General features: G+C 37.9%; 1 protein-coding gene across 2 annotated transcripts; it reads left to right on the top strand.

The window, feature by feature from the left end:
- The first annotated feature begins 870 nt into the window (after window positions 1-870).
- Window positions 871-15,817, top strand: il12rb2l (interleukin 12 receptor, beta 2a, like). Of its 2 annotated transcripts, none has more exons than XM_028599783.1 (15): window positions 871-991; window positions 1,494-1,589; window positions 8,438-8,585; window positions 8,705-8,856; window positions 9,735-9,877; window positions 10,044-10,182; window positions 10,868-10,944; window positions 11,058-11,295; window positions 12,268-12,462; window positions 12,645-12,749; window positions 12,882-13,028; window positions 13,699-13,860; window positions 14,021-14,090; window positions 14,463-14,568; window positions 14,801-15,817. In XM_028599783.1, exons 2-15 carry the CDS (start codon window positions 1,520-1,522, stop codon window positions 15,197-15,199), a joined length of 2,151 nt encoding a protein of 716 aa, XP_028455584.1. In that variant the 5' UTR covers window positions 871-991; window positions 1,494-1,519; the 3' UTR covers window positions 15,200-15,817. The 2 variants fall into 2 exon arrangements, with proteins under 2 accessions (XP_028455584.1, XP_028455583.1); XM_028599782.1 differs by lacking the exon at window positions 871-991 and adding an exon at window positions 1,259-1,338.
- Window positions 15,818-16,394: the final 577 nt, after the last annotated feature.

Below are 16,394 nucleotides of genomic sequence, written 5' to 3'. Positions count from 1 at the left end.
TACTGATGCATCAATTTGTAAGCATGATTTTAATAGTTGGTATGGGTGGTGCTAGTTTCAACTACTTTATATACATTTTAGTTGAGTGGTTCCCAATCCAAAGGTAGGGCCTCTCCAAAAGGTCACAAAATGAATAAACCATCTGAAGAGTTTAGAGAAGAAGTCACTATGTAGGGGAAGTGCAAACAACTCATAGTCAAAACATGACAAGGGATCCCAACTAGAGACACTGCTTTTCTGTAAGAAGTCACAAGCCAAAAAAAGGTTGGGAACCACTGGTTTCACCTTTAACAACGCATTGTATTTCATAAGTTTATGTCTTTTTACAGTAATGTAAAATCTTAATCTTAAATCTTAAAAATACTCAAGAAAAAGTAGGTTGTACTTACTTAAAATACCACTTTATACCACTTAAAAACTGTACTCACTCTGTGTGAGTTTCAGTTGAGCTGTGGTGCCAGGATATTATGCCTACTCATAGTTGATAAGTAACCGTTCTATCATGTGAGGGATTTTTTAATCACTAAAATGATTTAAACCTACTCCCCTGTGTGGTTTCTATGTGAAGCTATTGCTAAATGTAGCCTATTATGTTTTTGGACCTACAGCAGTCAGAGAGCAGGAAGTGGGCTATACAAGTTGAGTCAAAGATCCTTTATACTACTGTTCTAAACGGTCTATGGTTGAGTACATGGATGGATGTTTTTTCTACAACTTTATTGAAAAATATATAATATAATATACAACGTTTCTGACACGTACTCAAAATGAATGGTACAGAAAATGGATATTTCATATTGTTGTGAAATGAAGTTACACATTTATAGTGTGATTGTGAGTGTGTCTGCGTCACTGGTTATTCCAGATATGGGCGGGGCTATCTGGTAAAAACCGAACTATCAATTTCAATTTAACAACAAACTTTCTTTGTAAACTGTGTTTATATCGCTGCAGAATGCGCGAGAGACACTCCGGTGTGTCTCATAATGAGGTAAGTAATTTATAGTCAATTTATATTATACATAGTATAGTCAATAGCTAATATTGTAGAACAAAACAGCTTGCTATAATTTGAGACAGAACAATGTTTAACTAGATACAAACTCCCGGGTTGGGCTACTTACACTTACACTGAGTGCGGTGTGCTTTCATATGCTAATAATATACCACTTATATCTTTATTTGCTCATTTATATTTGAGTAGGCTACATCTAACAGGAATGTGTGTATGACAGACGGACTGTCGGCATTCAAAGTTAGGCGTTTTACAGTAGGCTAGCCATATGTCAAACTGCAGAATCTACAGGAGCCTATCTTTCGATCGGTTTCGATGCACGTGTTAGTAGCTCACTACATTTACTGTGTCAAAAACACCAACAATGCTTGGATTTGAGGAATGTATCTGTCACAGGATATAGCCATAGACAGTAAAAGAAATATAGCCTCCGTGGTTGATACATTTTCTGTGTGTGTTTATGTGTGTGTTTCCACAGGCACTAGAGGCCAGGGTCCAAATGTAATGGCCACATTTCGGACAAGGTGGCGTCTGTCCATCTTGCTGGTAATCCTGCCAAATTGTTTTGCCCCAGGTAGGCTTATCCAGTACTTGTGAACATGTTATTCAAATACTGTATAAGTTAAATTCTTCCGTTAGGTGCTTGTACTTCGCACAGTAAATGTTTCTTTCCTAGCTTTGTGCTACTTCATTTAGAGGGAAATATTGCCCTTTTACTACATTTATTTAATACTACTACTTTTTTTTTGTGTGCTGTGATTTTACACACAACATACATGATCAGCCTGTAAGAAATGATGTATTGTTAAAGAATAAACTACCCAAGGGTAGATTAAGTATTTCAAATTAGCTCCATTTCAATCAGCTACAGCACTCACTTGTGTAAGCTTTTTTTTTATATCACTATTCAAGTTAAAGAACTTTGGTAAAGTTAGACAGAAATTGGCAGATTCGCGGGTTTGCGGTTCAATAAATCTTAGATGAAACGTGTTACTTACACAATAGGTAGCTCTATCTAACCGTAGGAAGGTAGACAACAAGCTACAACCCGGTTTTCATCCGAAATAACCATCTACTTATGTGGATGAATACAATGCATCCCTGTGAGCGTTATGCTTTCAGCCGAGCGTCTAGGGACCGTCTGCAAAGTGCAAAACCGAAAGTGGATACAAAGATATAATTCAACAGCTTCACTGTTAGTGAGCCTAGCTCTTCCAAAATCACTCCACACATCTATGGCCTTCCTCTGAACATACAACACCGACTAATTTTTTACAATATGCCTCAGCCTATTTTTTATGAATTTTTATTGCCAAAAATTCAATACCGTCAATGTTATTGAGTCTAGCTCTTCCAAAATCACTCCACATATCTAGGGCCTCCCTACCAACATACTACACCTTCTTATGTTGGGTAAGCAGGCTCAGCCTATTTTTAAATAATTGTTATTGGGGAGAACATCCAATAGCTTCACTGTTACTGAGCCTAGTGCTTCCAAATTTACTCCACACATCTGGGGGCTCCCAAACAAAATACTACACCTTCTTATGTTGGTAAAGCAGGCTCAGACTATTTTTTAAATAATTTTTATTGGGGATAACATCCAATAGCTTCACTGTTACTGAGCCTAATGCTTCCAAATTTACTCCACACATCTGGGGCCTCCCTACCAACATAATACACCTTCTTATGTTGGGAAAGCAGGCTCTGCCTAAATTCAATACCGTCAATGTTATTGAGCCTAGCTCTTCCAAAATCACTCCACACATCTATGGCCTCCCTCTGAACATACTACACCCGCTAAGTTTTGAAAATCTGACTCAGCCTATTTATAATATATTTTTATTGGGGAAAAATTCAATACCGTCAATGTTATTGAGTCTAGCTCTTCCAAAATCACTCCACACATCTATAGCCTCCCTCTGAACATACTACACCTGCTAAGTTTTGAAAATCCGACTCAGCCTATTTATAATATATTTTTATTGGGGAAGAATTCAATACCGTCAATGTTATTGAGTCTAGCTCTTCCAAAATCACTCCACACATCTATGGCCTCCCTCGGAACATACTACACCCGCTAAGTTTTGAAAATCTGACTCAGCCTATTTATAATATATTTTTATTGGGGAAAATTTCAATACCGTCAATGCTATTGAGTCTAGCTCTTCCAAAATCACTCCACACATCTATATTCTCCCTCTGAATATACTACACTGAGTAATTTTTGAAAATATGGCTTAGCCTATTTTTAATGAATTTGTATTGGAAGAAATTCAATACCGTCAATGCTATTGAGTCTAACTCTTCCAAAATCACTCCACATACTTAGGGCCTCCCTACCAACATACTACACCTTCTTATGTTGGGAAAGCAGGCTCTGTCTATTTTTAAAGAATTGTTATTGGGGATAACATTCAATAGCTTCACTGTTAGTGAGCCTAGTGCTTCCAAATGTACTCCACACATCAAGCTATAGGCTCACTAACAGTGAAGCTATTGGATGTTATCCACAATAAAAAATAATATAAAATAGGCTGAGCCTACTTTTCCAACATAAGAAGGTGTAGTATGTTGGTAGCGAGGCCCCAGATGTTTGGAGTAAATTTGGAAGCACAAGCCTCACTAACGGTGAAGCTATTGGATGTTATCCCATATAAAAATTCATAAAAAATAGGCTGAGTCAGATTTTCAAAACTTAGCGGGCGTAGTATGTTCCGAGGGAGGCCATAGATGTATGGAGTGATTTTGGAAGAGCTAGACTCAATAGCATTGACGGTATTGACATTTTTCACAATAGAAATTCATTAAAAATAGGCTGAGCCAGATTCTCAAAACTTAGCGGATGTAGTATGTTCAGAGGGAGACACTACATGGTTGGAGGGATTTTGGAAAAGCTAGACTCAATGGCATTGACGGTATTTAATTTTTCCCCAATAAAAATATATTATAAATAGGCTGAGCCAGATTTTCAAAATTTAGCGGGTGTAGTAAGTTCAGAGGGAGGCCCTAGATGTGTGGAGTGATTTTGGAAGAGCTAGACTCAATAGCATTGACGGTATTGACATTTTTCACAATAGAAATTCATTAAAAATAGGCTGAGCCAGATTCTCAAAATTTAGCGGGTGTAGTATGTTCAGAGGGAGACACTACATGGGTGGAGTGATTTTGGAAAAGCTAGACTCAATGGCATTGACGGTATTTAATTTTTCCCCAATAAAAATGTATTATAAATAGGCTGAGCCAGATTTTCAAAAAATAGCGATTGTAGTATGTTCAGAGGGAGGCCCTAGATGTGTGTAGTGATTTTGGAAGTGCTAGACTCAATGGCATTGACGGAATTGAATTTTTCCCCAATAAAAATATATTATAGCATTGACGGTAGCATTGACGGTATTGACATTCTTCCCAATTAAAATTCATTAAAAATAGGCTGAGCCAGATTTTCAAAACTTAGCGGGTGTAGTATGTTCAGAGGGAGGCCCCAGATGTGTGGAGTAAATTTGGAAGCACTAGGCTCAATAAGAGTGAAACTATTGGATGTTATCCCCAATAAAAAGTATTTACAAATAGCCTGAGCCTGCTTTCCCAACATAAGAAGGTGTACTATGTTGGTAGGGAGGCCCCAGATGTGTGGAGTAAATTTGGAAGCACTAGGCTCAATAAGAGTGAAGCTATTGGATGTTATCCCCAAAAGGAATTCTTTAAAAATAGACTGAGCCTGCTTTCCCAACATAGGAAGGTGTAGTATGTTGGTAAGGAGCCCCCAGATGTGTGGAGTACATTTGGAAGCAGTAGGCACACTAACAGTTAAGCTATTGGATGTTATCCACAATAAAAATTATTTAAAAATAGACTGAGCCTGCCTTCCCAACATAAGAAGGTGTAGTATGTTGTTTGGGAGGACCCAGATGTGTGGAGTAAATTTGGAAGCACTAAGCTCAATAAGAGTGAAACTATTGGATGTTATCCCCAATAAAAAAGTATTTAAAAATAGTCTGAGCCTGCTTTCCCAACATAAGAAGGTGTAGTATGTTGTTTGGGAGGCCCCAGATGTGTGGAGTAAATTTGGAAGCACTAGGCTCAATAACAGTGAAGCTATTGGATGTTATCCCCAATAAAAAATCTTTAAAAATATCCAGAGCCAGCTTTCCCAACATAAGAAGGTGTAGTATGTTGGTAGGGAGGCCCCAGATGTGAGGAGTAAATTTGGAAGCACTAGGCTCAATAAGAGTGAAGCTATTGGATGTTATCCCCAAAAAGAATTATTTAAAAATAGACTGAGCCTGCTTTCCCAACATAAGAAGGTGTAATATGTTGGTAAGGAGCCCCCAAATGTGTGGATTAAAGTTGGAAGCAGTAGTCCCACTAATGGTGAAGCTATTGGATGTTATCCCCAATACAAATATAAAAAAATAGGCTGAGCCTGCTTTCCCAACATAAGGTGTAGTATGTTGGTAAGGAGCCCACAGATGTGTGGATTAAAGTTGGAAGCAGTAGGCACACTAATGGTGAAGCTATTGGATGTTATCCCCAATACAAATATTAAAAAATAGGCTGAGCCTGCTTTTCCACCATAAGAAGTTGTAGTATGTTGGTAAGGAGCCCACAGATGTGTGGATTAAAGTTGGAAGCAGTAGGCACACTAATGGTGAAGCTATTGGATGTTATCCCCAAAAATAATTCTTTAAAAATAGACTGAGCCTGCTTTCCCAACATAAGAAGGTGTAGTATGTTGGTAGGGAGGCCCTAGATATGTGGAGTAAATTTGGAATAGCTATGCTCGATAACAGTAAAGCTGTTGAATTTTATCTTTTGTATCCACTTTCGGTTTTGCACTTTGCAGACGGTCCCTAGACACTCGGCTGAAAGCACAACGTTCACAGGGATGCGTTGTATTCATCCACATAAGTAGACGGTTCTTTCGGATTAAAACCGGGTTGTAGCTTGTTGTCTATCTCACTAAGGTTAGATTGAGCTGCCTATTGTGTAAGTAACACGTTTCGCCTATGATTTATTGAACCGCAAACATGCGAATCTTGTCAATCTGCCAATTTCTCTCTAACTTTACCGAAGTAGTCAAGGACCCCTTAATTGAGAGAGAGACGGATCAGGGACCCCCTACTACATAAAATTAAGTTGCATATTTAACTCGGCCTACAATAACGTGTGGGCGGCCTAAAGCCCTTATATATATATATATACACCTTTTTAGTGCATAGAAAACTAAGCTATTCAAATATTGGTTGGCATGATTTTATAAATCATGTCAGGTAGAGCAGGGCCAAAAATGGCTGATAAAGGGTTAGCATCAGGGGAAATGCCAAAAATGGCTGATAAAGGGTTAGTGGGGATAATGTGCCCATAGGCTGGGGCAGTTTGGAAAGTGGGGAAATGTCTTCTTGACAAAGTCCCTAATCTAGAAAAAGCGAAAGAGGTGTGATTTAGGCAAATCATATTGGGAGGAGAGCTCTTTGAAGGATGCAAATATGCCATCCTTGTATAGGTCTATAGGGTATTTGACACTTACTGTGCCAGTCCCTGAATACCAGGTCTGAACTTGAGGGTGCGAAGACATGGTTTTTAAGCAGTGGGGTCAAAACGGAAGGGCTCTGTAAGCCAAAGTTTTTCCTAACATGACTCCAGATCTTGAGCGAGAAGGATACAACCGGGCTTGTGCCCACAGATGTTGAAGGCAGAGGGAATTGATAGCAGAGGATTGACCGCAATGAAAGGTGTGAACTCGCCCTTTCCAAATACACCCAGCCAGGTAGTGAGGCGCAGTCCTCGCTCATCCAGTTTCTGCAAATTAGCTGCCCAGTAGTATCGTCTGTAGTCAGGGAGCGCCAGGCCCCCCTCAGCCTTTGGAGACTATAGTATCGCCTTTCGGATCCTGGCAGGTTTGCTGCCCCACAGAAATTTAGATATCGCCCTGTCCAGTTTGACGAAAAAAGATTAAGCGATAAGTACCTGGATGTGCTGGAAAAGATAAAGAAATTTGGGGAGGACAACCATCTTAATCAAATTTATCTGGCCCATGAGGGACAGCGGTAAGATCGCTTTCATAAATTAGGTTTATTATGATGGCTACCTTAGTGACTACCTTACCTATAGGCCAGTAAGCCTATCATCAATGTGTTGTTGTTTTTTTCACAAAGAGGCTGATATATATTTGCTAATAATATGTTGGAATTATGTTAAGACATTTACATTTTTGAAAAAACGTTCAAAAAATAACTCAGTAACTCTGAGCACCCACTAGGGGCCCCGGACCACCTGTTGAAGATCTCTGCAGTAGATGCTTCATGCACTTCTGTGATGTGATACTAATACTTAAGAGGGTTGTGTTGTTCAAAACTAACTTGATAAAGAATGAGGTGTTTTATGTGTAGCACATGTTGTTCTCCCACTGAAGGCATTACATCAAGCTTTACATGTTTTGATTAAGGGCTCATTGTGTTAATATATGCAGGGCACATGCAAGTTTTCTCAATTGTGGACTGACCCTATACTGCATTACTTTCTGCATTGAAGAGGAAGTGGTGACATGAGAATGGTGCATTTTGACGCAGATGTATTTACGCTCTCATTTCCTGTTAACGGTGTGCTTTCTTGCAACATGCTGTGTGCAGGCATTGAATTGATCACCGCTAAGTTGTAGGCTTTCGAGAAATGGGTAAAGGTGACAGTCTTGTGATGAATAGAAAAAAAGGTGTGTGTGTTTGCAGGCATGAGCGAATGCATGTAGGACTCTTTTTGTATTTGTCTTGTGGCGAAGTGTGGCGAAGTATTCTGTCTATTGCTTTTATGTTCTTTTTTTAATCTTCTCTCACAGATATATATATATTATTATATTATATATATATATATACACACACAATCTATCTGACTAAAACAATGAATATTAATAAGAATTTACATTGAATTTAGTAGTTTATTTTAATTTCTTCAGGCTACTTTTGTGCATCTTTTTTTTATTTTAGCTGTGTTCTTTTGTAATTTGTTCTTTGTGACTCACAATATCCTGGTTTATCACAGTGGGTCTGTACCTTTGCTTGTTGTGACTCATGGTGGTAGCATTTTGGATTACATATTTCAGTCTGTGCCACTGTCCCTGTCTTCACTGCTTTTTTCTACTCCGTCATCTAATTGAGCTGCATGTATTGGTTTGGACAATACAATAGACCAAACCAAAAATCCAAACCCGAGGGGTTCTTTTAAATGTCATGGTTGGAATACTACATTACCAACTTTATTTGGTACACCTACCTAAAACTAACATAGTCTAATTCAACAGGCCTGCAAGAAATTTGACCTTCATGTAGATTTTAACGTTCAATTTTAGTTGAAACTATTTTTGTTACGAGATAAGGTCTTATGTTTTTCATTGTTTTTTATCCCTTCCGCTCTTTGTTTCTTCAGGTCCTCCTGCTGCTCCCTCTATTCCTGACTGCTCTATCCCATGTGGTGAGATAAACAATTGTGTAAATATCCACTGTAGTTGGGATGCAGGACCGGATCCTCAGCTCACCACCAACTACAGCCTGCACTGGGGGACAGCAAATAGAGAGTAAACATGATAAAAAAAATATTCTTTCATCTAACAACTTTAAAGTTTTGTTGACAATAATCTGATAACTTTAGGAGAAGCCTTCTGAATTTGTTTTACTCTGCTTGTCTTCTCTTTAGAGAGGGGCATGTGATCATTGGGCCCAGTTTGAGTGGGATTATCCAGCGTGAAAGCTTCCGCAGCAATGAAGAACTTCATGTGTGGGTCCAGGCTAAGAACCAGAATGGTTCTGCCAAATCTCAGCAAGCTTTGTTGCATATAGCACATATCAGTAAGTCAATCCTGCACATTCTAGTTCATGAATACAGACACCACCAACAACAGTAATAATAATAATAATAATAATTAGGGCTGCACAATTAATACAATTTTATCAAAATTGCAATATGGATTTGTGCAATATTAAAATCTCAAGGGGGACGCAATCTTTGTTATAGGCAAAATAAGTGTCATACCATTCTGAATTGCTGCAGAGACGTCCCATACTACAAATCGTATCCTACAGAGTAAAGAAATGTTTTTTGTTTGGTACAGATTGTCGCAGAAATCACACCATGATTATTGTTATTTTTAAATATTTTATATGTTTCAATGCAAATGAGAATAATGATACAAACATTGTCATTCCATCCAATATCGTAAATCATATTGCAATCACAATATCAGTCAAAATAATCCCAATTAGATATTTCCCTCAACCCTTTCAGTTCTAGGTCCTAAGCTCTGGAGTGCTCTTCCCCTCAATATTAAAGCAGCTAGCTCTATTGAGTCATTTAAATCACTTTTAAAAACTCATCTCTTTGAAATGGCTTTTAACACAAGCTGAGCTGTGACATTGTTAATACTGTTTGTAATCATGTTTTCATGTGTTCAGGTTTTTACTTTTTCTTCTTAGCTAATTAGTATGCTTTTTATGCTGTTACCGGTATTAGTATCTGTACAGCACTTTGGGGCAGGAGTGACTGCTTGTAAATGTGCTCTATAAATAAATTTGACCTTGAAGTAGTACTCGATGCCTTTTCTGAATCACAATAATTTACTCATTTCAATGGGAAAAAAAGTTGGTACTGACTTGTCATTTATATCCTAATTATAAGTTTTGATTTAAGTGATATTTCATATAAGATGTTGCTGTGTATCTGTTTCTAGTAAAGCCGCCCCCTCCTAAAGTCACATTGAGCCATAAGGAGTCAATGGAGATTGAATGGATTTCCCCTTGTGATGAGATGCAGCTCTCTTTGGGAATCTGTTTTGTCCGATATCGGACAGAGGCTGACCAAGTCTGGCTTGAGGTGTCTGGTTTATGTTTTGTCTTCCACAATTTTCCTATTCTTCCTCTCAGTGTAGTCCACACTTTGTAATGGAGTATGTTGACTTTTTTTTTTTTTTTATTGTTGATTGACTAAAGTTTTGTTAACTGAATGCATGTTCAAGCTCGTCTTTTTCCTTTCCACACAGGAAGAGGTGGGAATCCCATGCTATACATTTGACAGTCCCCAGCCCAACACGGTCTATGAATTTCAAGTTCGCTGTTCCTGTGACCCAGGCTTGTTGAGTGACTGGAGTGCAACCCACAGAATACGAAGCACAGAGACGGGTTGGTCCTCATTCGTGGACTCTTAAGTTTATCATCTGCAAAGAACTTGAGGAATTTTGACAAATGTTTATAGTTTCTTTGTTTTATGTTGATTTCAACGGTTTGAAATTTTGAAAAATAGGCTTTTTGGATTTCGTACTGAGGATTAGATGAGAAGATTGTTACCACTCTCAATATGAATCAGCCGTACAATAAAGTGACATTTTACAGTGGTTAGGTGCGGTACTATTTATTAACTGGGACTTGGTCCTAGGCAACCAATGGAGAGTCCAGGAAGTTAACATACAATTGTCATTTTTACACATTTACACACCGATTACACAAATAATATATATAACATGTTAATCAGTGAGCTTTAGAGGTGCTGACAGGTGGATTAGCTGTTTCCCTGCCTCCAGTCTTAATGCTAAACTAAGTTAACCAGCCGCTGGCTGTACCTTCTTAGTATACCATACAGATATTTACTGTTTCAATATGTACAGTATTGTGACAGTAATTATGCAAACATGAAACTAGAAGGACTATTTATCCTAACAGTTACGTCTCTCCCACTAAACAAAATAAACATTTTCTCTGCTAAAACTATGAACCACTGAGTTCCACAAACCTGCACTGGGTTCTGTTTTTTTTGCATCATCTCTCTGGTTTTCTCTCCTACTTGCTAATTTGTCCCTCTCTTGTTCAGCCCCTGTAGGAGAGCTGGATGTATGGAGGGACTGTGGGATATCCCAGGCAAGTTCTGACTGTGTTCTGACCTGGAAGGTAAGTAAACAAATTACCCAAAATCATGATTCTCTGACTGAAATAATGAACCAGAATCTCACTTTATGCAGACTCACCCCTCGCTATCGTCTCCTTTTCTCCATCCCATCCAGACGCTTCCTGTATCTCAGGCTTGCGGCCTCATTCTGGGATACGATGTCAGACTGTCTTACAATAATGGGACTGCTGTGTTGGTGAATATGTCCACAGCTGAGCCAAGGGGGCGATTGTTGTGTGATGAAATGCGATGCCACTTCGCTTTCTCTCTAAAGGATGTATCATCAGTCAGTGTATCTGCCTACAACGCGCATGGTGCCACAGTGCCTTCTTATCTGCCTATGCCACTACCAGGTATCACTTGTCCAGACTGTCACTGAGTACAAAGTAGTAAGTAAAAGTGTGTAAAGATTTGTATCAGGGGCCGTATTCACAAAACATCCTGAGGCTAAAAGTAGTTGGCTGTATTTGGAAAAACTCTCCCAAAAATAAGGGCTGTGTCAGTCCTACGTTTTTGGTCAAAGTTATTCACAAAGTGTTTTAAAATTAAAAGTAAGAAATGGTTGTCCAGAGGACTCCAAAGTCACTAGGATCTGCTCACAATCAGTCAAATTTTGCAGGTAATCTGCAACATCATGTCAGCGGTTTATAAAAATAGAACAATAATGAACCTTTAATAGCACATTTTGATGGCAGGTGAGTTAATAAGAATCAGCTCCCTAATTTAGCCATCTTAGCTGAGAATTATTCCTTAAACCAAAAATCACTCTTCATATCCACATTTGTTTGACTTGTCATTGTGTCTCATCAAGTATACATTAAATAATCACCAAATGGACTACATAAATAAAGCTGATTTTATGGCCATTAACAGAAAACCTGTAGAATATGCGGTGAACGTAGAATTAATTGATTACCTCATCATTGAGGTAATCAATCATCAATGACACTCATTATTGTCACAAAACAAGAAAAAATTATTTGCTTTGTTTTACATATGGAATTTGTGACACAATATATAAAATATCTAAAATGTTTGTGAATGAAATCTAGGCTTTGGAGTAAAAGCTACTCTGAGCAGTTTTGTGAATAGGTCTTGAGTAAGGAGGAACTTTCAGTCACATTAAGGAGCGGTCCTAAGATCCTTTGTGAATACAGCACTGAAATGAAACTAAATTGAAAGTTATAGTTAAAGTGATGGTTCTCTCTGGGAAATAATGCTGCAATAATTCTATATTTGTGCGATATGATTCTCTAATTCCTTCATTTGTATTTCTCCTATTCTTCCGGCTCATCAGAACTAACAAGCATTTGTCTCTTGCAAAGGTAAAGAGAAAGACGAGCAAGCTATTCACTTTGTGATGAATGAAGAGAACCTCAATGTGTCCTGGGATCTGCCCTCTCAGCTTTTAGACAACCTGAAGGAATATGTGTTGCAATACAAACAAGTGGGAAGTCCTCCATGCCAAGGATTTGATTGGGTCAAAATAAACAAAAGCCAAACAACAGGAATTTTGAAAGGTCTGTTTGATTTGGATATGTTCATAGCAATACAAGCGGTAAATAGAAAAGTTTACTCATACAACACTGCTTAAGTAGCCCCAGGAAGTGATATACTGTAGAACATCCATTTAAAGAAACCATCACTTTTAAGGTTGGACTTGTGCTGGCTGTTTAACTCTGGTGTGTGTCTCCACCTACAGGTCAATATACAAAGTACAAACCCTACCAAGTGTCACTGTTCACAGTATCTCACAGCAGTAAAGTTCATGACCTCTCATCAGTTATTGGATATTCACTTCAAGGAAGTAAGTATTTATGCTTTGGTTTTGGGCTGCCTTTTAAGTTTTTTTTTTTTTTTTAACTTTGATTAGCTAATTTTGTCTCCTCGTATTAAATGGAATAAACTTGTAATCCTCATTTATTGTATCACTTTTCAGCCCCTTCCAGCGTGCCATCATTTAAGGTGTTTTCCATTGCTGCTACTCACGTGTACCTGTTTTGGGAGTCTATTCCCCTGTCCAAGCAGAATGGGTTGATCTTGTACTACCAAGTAGTAGTAGACAGTGGAGTAAACGGACAAAACGGTAGGCTACACAACATATATTATACAGTTGTAGTAATTGGTTAAGGAAACCCAAGTGATTTTTGCAAAGAACGACTATGGGATGGATTGCCATGAAATTTGCAACAGAAATTCATAGATCCCAGAGGATGTATCCTAATGACTTTCTAGATCCACTGACTTTTTATTTAGTGCCACCTTGGGTTACATTTGTGGCTTGAAGTAAAATGCCTCAACAACTATTGGGTGGATTGTCATGAAATTCGGTACACACATTCATGTTCCCCTCAGGATGAGTTTTAATTACTTTGGTAAACAAGTAACTTCTTGTCTAGCAGGTCAAATTTGGTTTATGACTACATACCTGCAAAACTAATTTCCATCAGCCTCAGCTGTACTTTGTTCTTAGTGCTAATTATCACATGATAGCGTGATCTAAAATAATGAAAAACGCTATACCAAAGATTCTCTATAACTAGGACTTCTAAACCAGTTCTGATTATACCTGCTAACCATCAGCATGTTAATATTGTTATAACCTTCCATATATTTAATGACGAAATAAATAAGCATAGAGGTGAACATACAAAAGAAAAAAGAAAAGTAGTAATAAGCAAATTAAAGCAATAGTATACTTAGTTTGGTGTGTCTCTTGTTACTAAACCTCACTTCACACAATGTGTCTCTTCTAGTGTACAATGTGAATGCATCCTCACAGCATGAAAGTAAGACTTTTAAGCTGCTGCATCTCAGTCCAGGACAGGAGTATGAGGTGCGGATAAGAGCTGTGACTGCAGCCGGGCCTGGAGCAAATGCCACTGCAAAGTTCAAAACAAAGCACCACGAAGATTTCGGTATTACATCACATCTTAATTATTTTCTTGTTGAATGTGATAAGCTTAGGATGAGCTGTATGACAAATATAAGAGTTTTTTTTAAAGAGGTGTGATTTGATATTTCTAACAACAAAAATCATAAATCAGTTTATCTCTCTCGTCCAATGCTCTTTTTCAGCGCTCTTAATAGCAATCGTGCTTGGAACCCTTTTTGTGGTTGTAATATGTGTTCTTCTTGCTTTTTACAGGTGAGATAATCATTTTAAACAACTTGTCTTTAAATTATGTTATATTTCTGAAGCTCTATTCTCCTATCTGTGAGTGATGTTTAGCTGTGGTACAATTTTTTTTGTTGGTAGATATTTGGACTATTGCACAAGAATTTGGTGTAATCCATTCTCAACTAATCTTTAATAACACTTGAAATACTTTTACAAGCAAAATAATTGAATTATTCAGTGATGGACAGTGTAAGGAAAAAAGGATATTAAATTCTAATCTTGTTGTCTCATAAAATGTCAATGTGAACATTGAAGTTAACAATACATTAATATACACATTTTTTTTGATGTGATTATGAGGGGTGTTTTATGTTTGTTCATTTTTCTTATGTCTGCCAGAGCTTGTCGAGGAGAAAACAAAGCATGTCCACTGGTGCCTCCTTTTTTCTATGACAAAGTGCCAGATGCGCGCAACAGCCACATTTTCAGACACATGAAGCACCAGGTGAGAGACTGACTGAAATGATAGGACTTTTTTGTCTTCTGTGAGCTTTAGTTTAATCTCGGAACAGGGTTTCCACTAATTGTTGATTGTTGATCCTGAGTAATGACATTATTTTGCTATTCAACTGCTTATCCTGTTAACACCTACATGCTCACTAATGTAGTCAAGTCCTAGTTTGTTACTGTGCATTACCAAAAAAAAAATCTTGGGTCTGTGTGTGATCTCCCTGTAGACTAATGACCCCTTGGCATGGATCTGCATTCCGGTCTATGAGCCACATCCCAAGATCTCTCTGTTGGAGGTTGTGGAAATCCAGCCCGGGGCCTTTGAGTCCTCCCTGGAGAAAACCACCAGCACCGACAGATTAACTGGGCCAGTGGTTGGAAATGGGTGCTTACAGATGGACTGCCAAGATGATCAGAGGGAGGAAGCTGTCACAGAGGAATGTCATAGGACAGACCACAGATATCGAAGAGAGGAGTACAGCAAAATGGTTGACTCAGATGAGGAGAGGGATAGGGAGGAGGAGGAGAATAGGGAAGATTGTTGGAGCTCAACAGAGGAAGAACAGTTAACGTCGGGTTACGAAAAGCACTTCATGCCAACTGCTTTTGAAATACTGGAAGTTTGATGTTTTCACTACGTTGACTTGTGGACATTTATCTCAGATATGTGTTGTATTTAATTGTGCAGAAAATTTTCAATGTAGGAATGTGATTTTAGATGATGACGGTCTGGACATCTCTCTGCAGGACCCAGGAGGGCGGAATCCGGTCATGGAAGAGCTTTATCTACTAAAGCTAATGACAATCGCCCAGTTCTTTCTACCCTGACTTTCACCTTTTGTATTTGTTTATTTTTATATTTTGTTTGGCTTTATCTCAATGATGTCTTCTGCTGAGCCTCGTTGTGAGTAGCATTTTAAGAGGCAAAAATAACAGAAATGTGTCGACAAACAATTTTTTTACTGGGTGTGTAAATTGTAATTTCTTTAAAATCTACACATTGATCCAATCTAGAGCCTCAATATAAAGTATGTCAGGGATTATTGTTTACTGACATTGACAGCAACTGCACATATACATAATCATATGTGTAAGTATTTCAGATGTTTGTATGTTAGAATAACGTAATGTAAGTATAATACAGACATGTAGAGGCAAAAACTAACTAACCAGATGCACTTGTGAATGTGTACAGAAAAGCCCATATAACCTATTAAATCTAGAAGAATTGTTGCTATTTTGAACCCACTGAACGTAAATGTTGACATATCAGGTGCTATTTAATGTTATTCTTTCCCTATATAGGCAAATTATCCACATCCATAATTTTGTTTACAAAAAAAACCTACCGTACCGTAAACTTTATACTTTGATACGTAAAATGTCCATTAGACATACGTGCAACTGTCATATGTGATTGCATAACAATTTTAATAAGGGTCTGGCTGCAGAGTTTCTAACTCACTAATTTACAGTAGTTCACTTTAATGACAACAACAGCCATTCTGGTAGAATATGGTACAATATGTAACAGCACAGTTCCCATACAGTCATCTCACAGCCATAATAAAGTATTACACCTAATAATAAAACACATGAAGCCACAATATACAACACATATCACCTTATCCAACAGCATGACACATATACAAAACATACCAGTATCGGATGGTGAACGTGCATATAGAATTATTTACTAGATAAACAGTGTTGAAGTGTTGAATTTATAAGATACACTCTTATAAAAGATCTGCTGCACATCCTTCCCAGTAATAAAAATGACATGAATGATCATTTGAAATGCAAACAAAGTCAAGGACA

The sequence above is a fragment of the Perca flavescens genome, chromosome 15 (genome assembly GCF_004354835.1).
Source record: "Perca flavescens isolate YP-PL-M2 chromosome 15, PFLA_1.0, whole genome shotgun sequence".
NCBI lineage: Eukaryota > Metazoa > Chordata > Actinopteri > Perciformes > Percidae > Perca > Perca flavescens.
This window is presented reverse-complemented; position numbering and strand designations above follow the sequence as displayed.

Bases quoted from the DNA above. Each gene is read 5' to 3' on its own strand.
- il12rb2l (XM_028599782.1), top strand. From the start codon at position 1,284: ATGTCAAACTGCAGAATCTACAGGAGCCTATCTTTCGATCGGTTTCGA. The intron at 8,586-8,704 runs GTAAACATGATA...TCTTCTCTTTAG, and splicing joins TGGGGGACAGCAAATAGAGA to AGAGGGGCATGTGATCATTG. The intron at 12,750-12,881 runs GTAAGTATTTAT...ATCACTTTTCAG, and splicing joins TGGATATTCACTTCAAGGAA to CCCCTTCCAGCGTGCCATCA.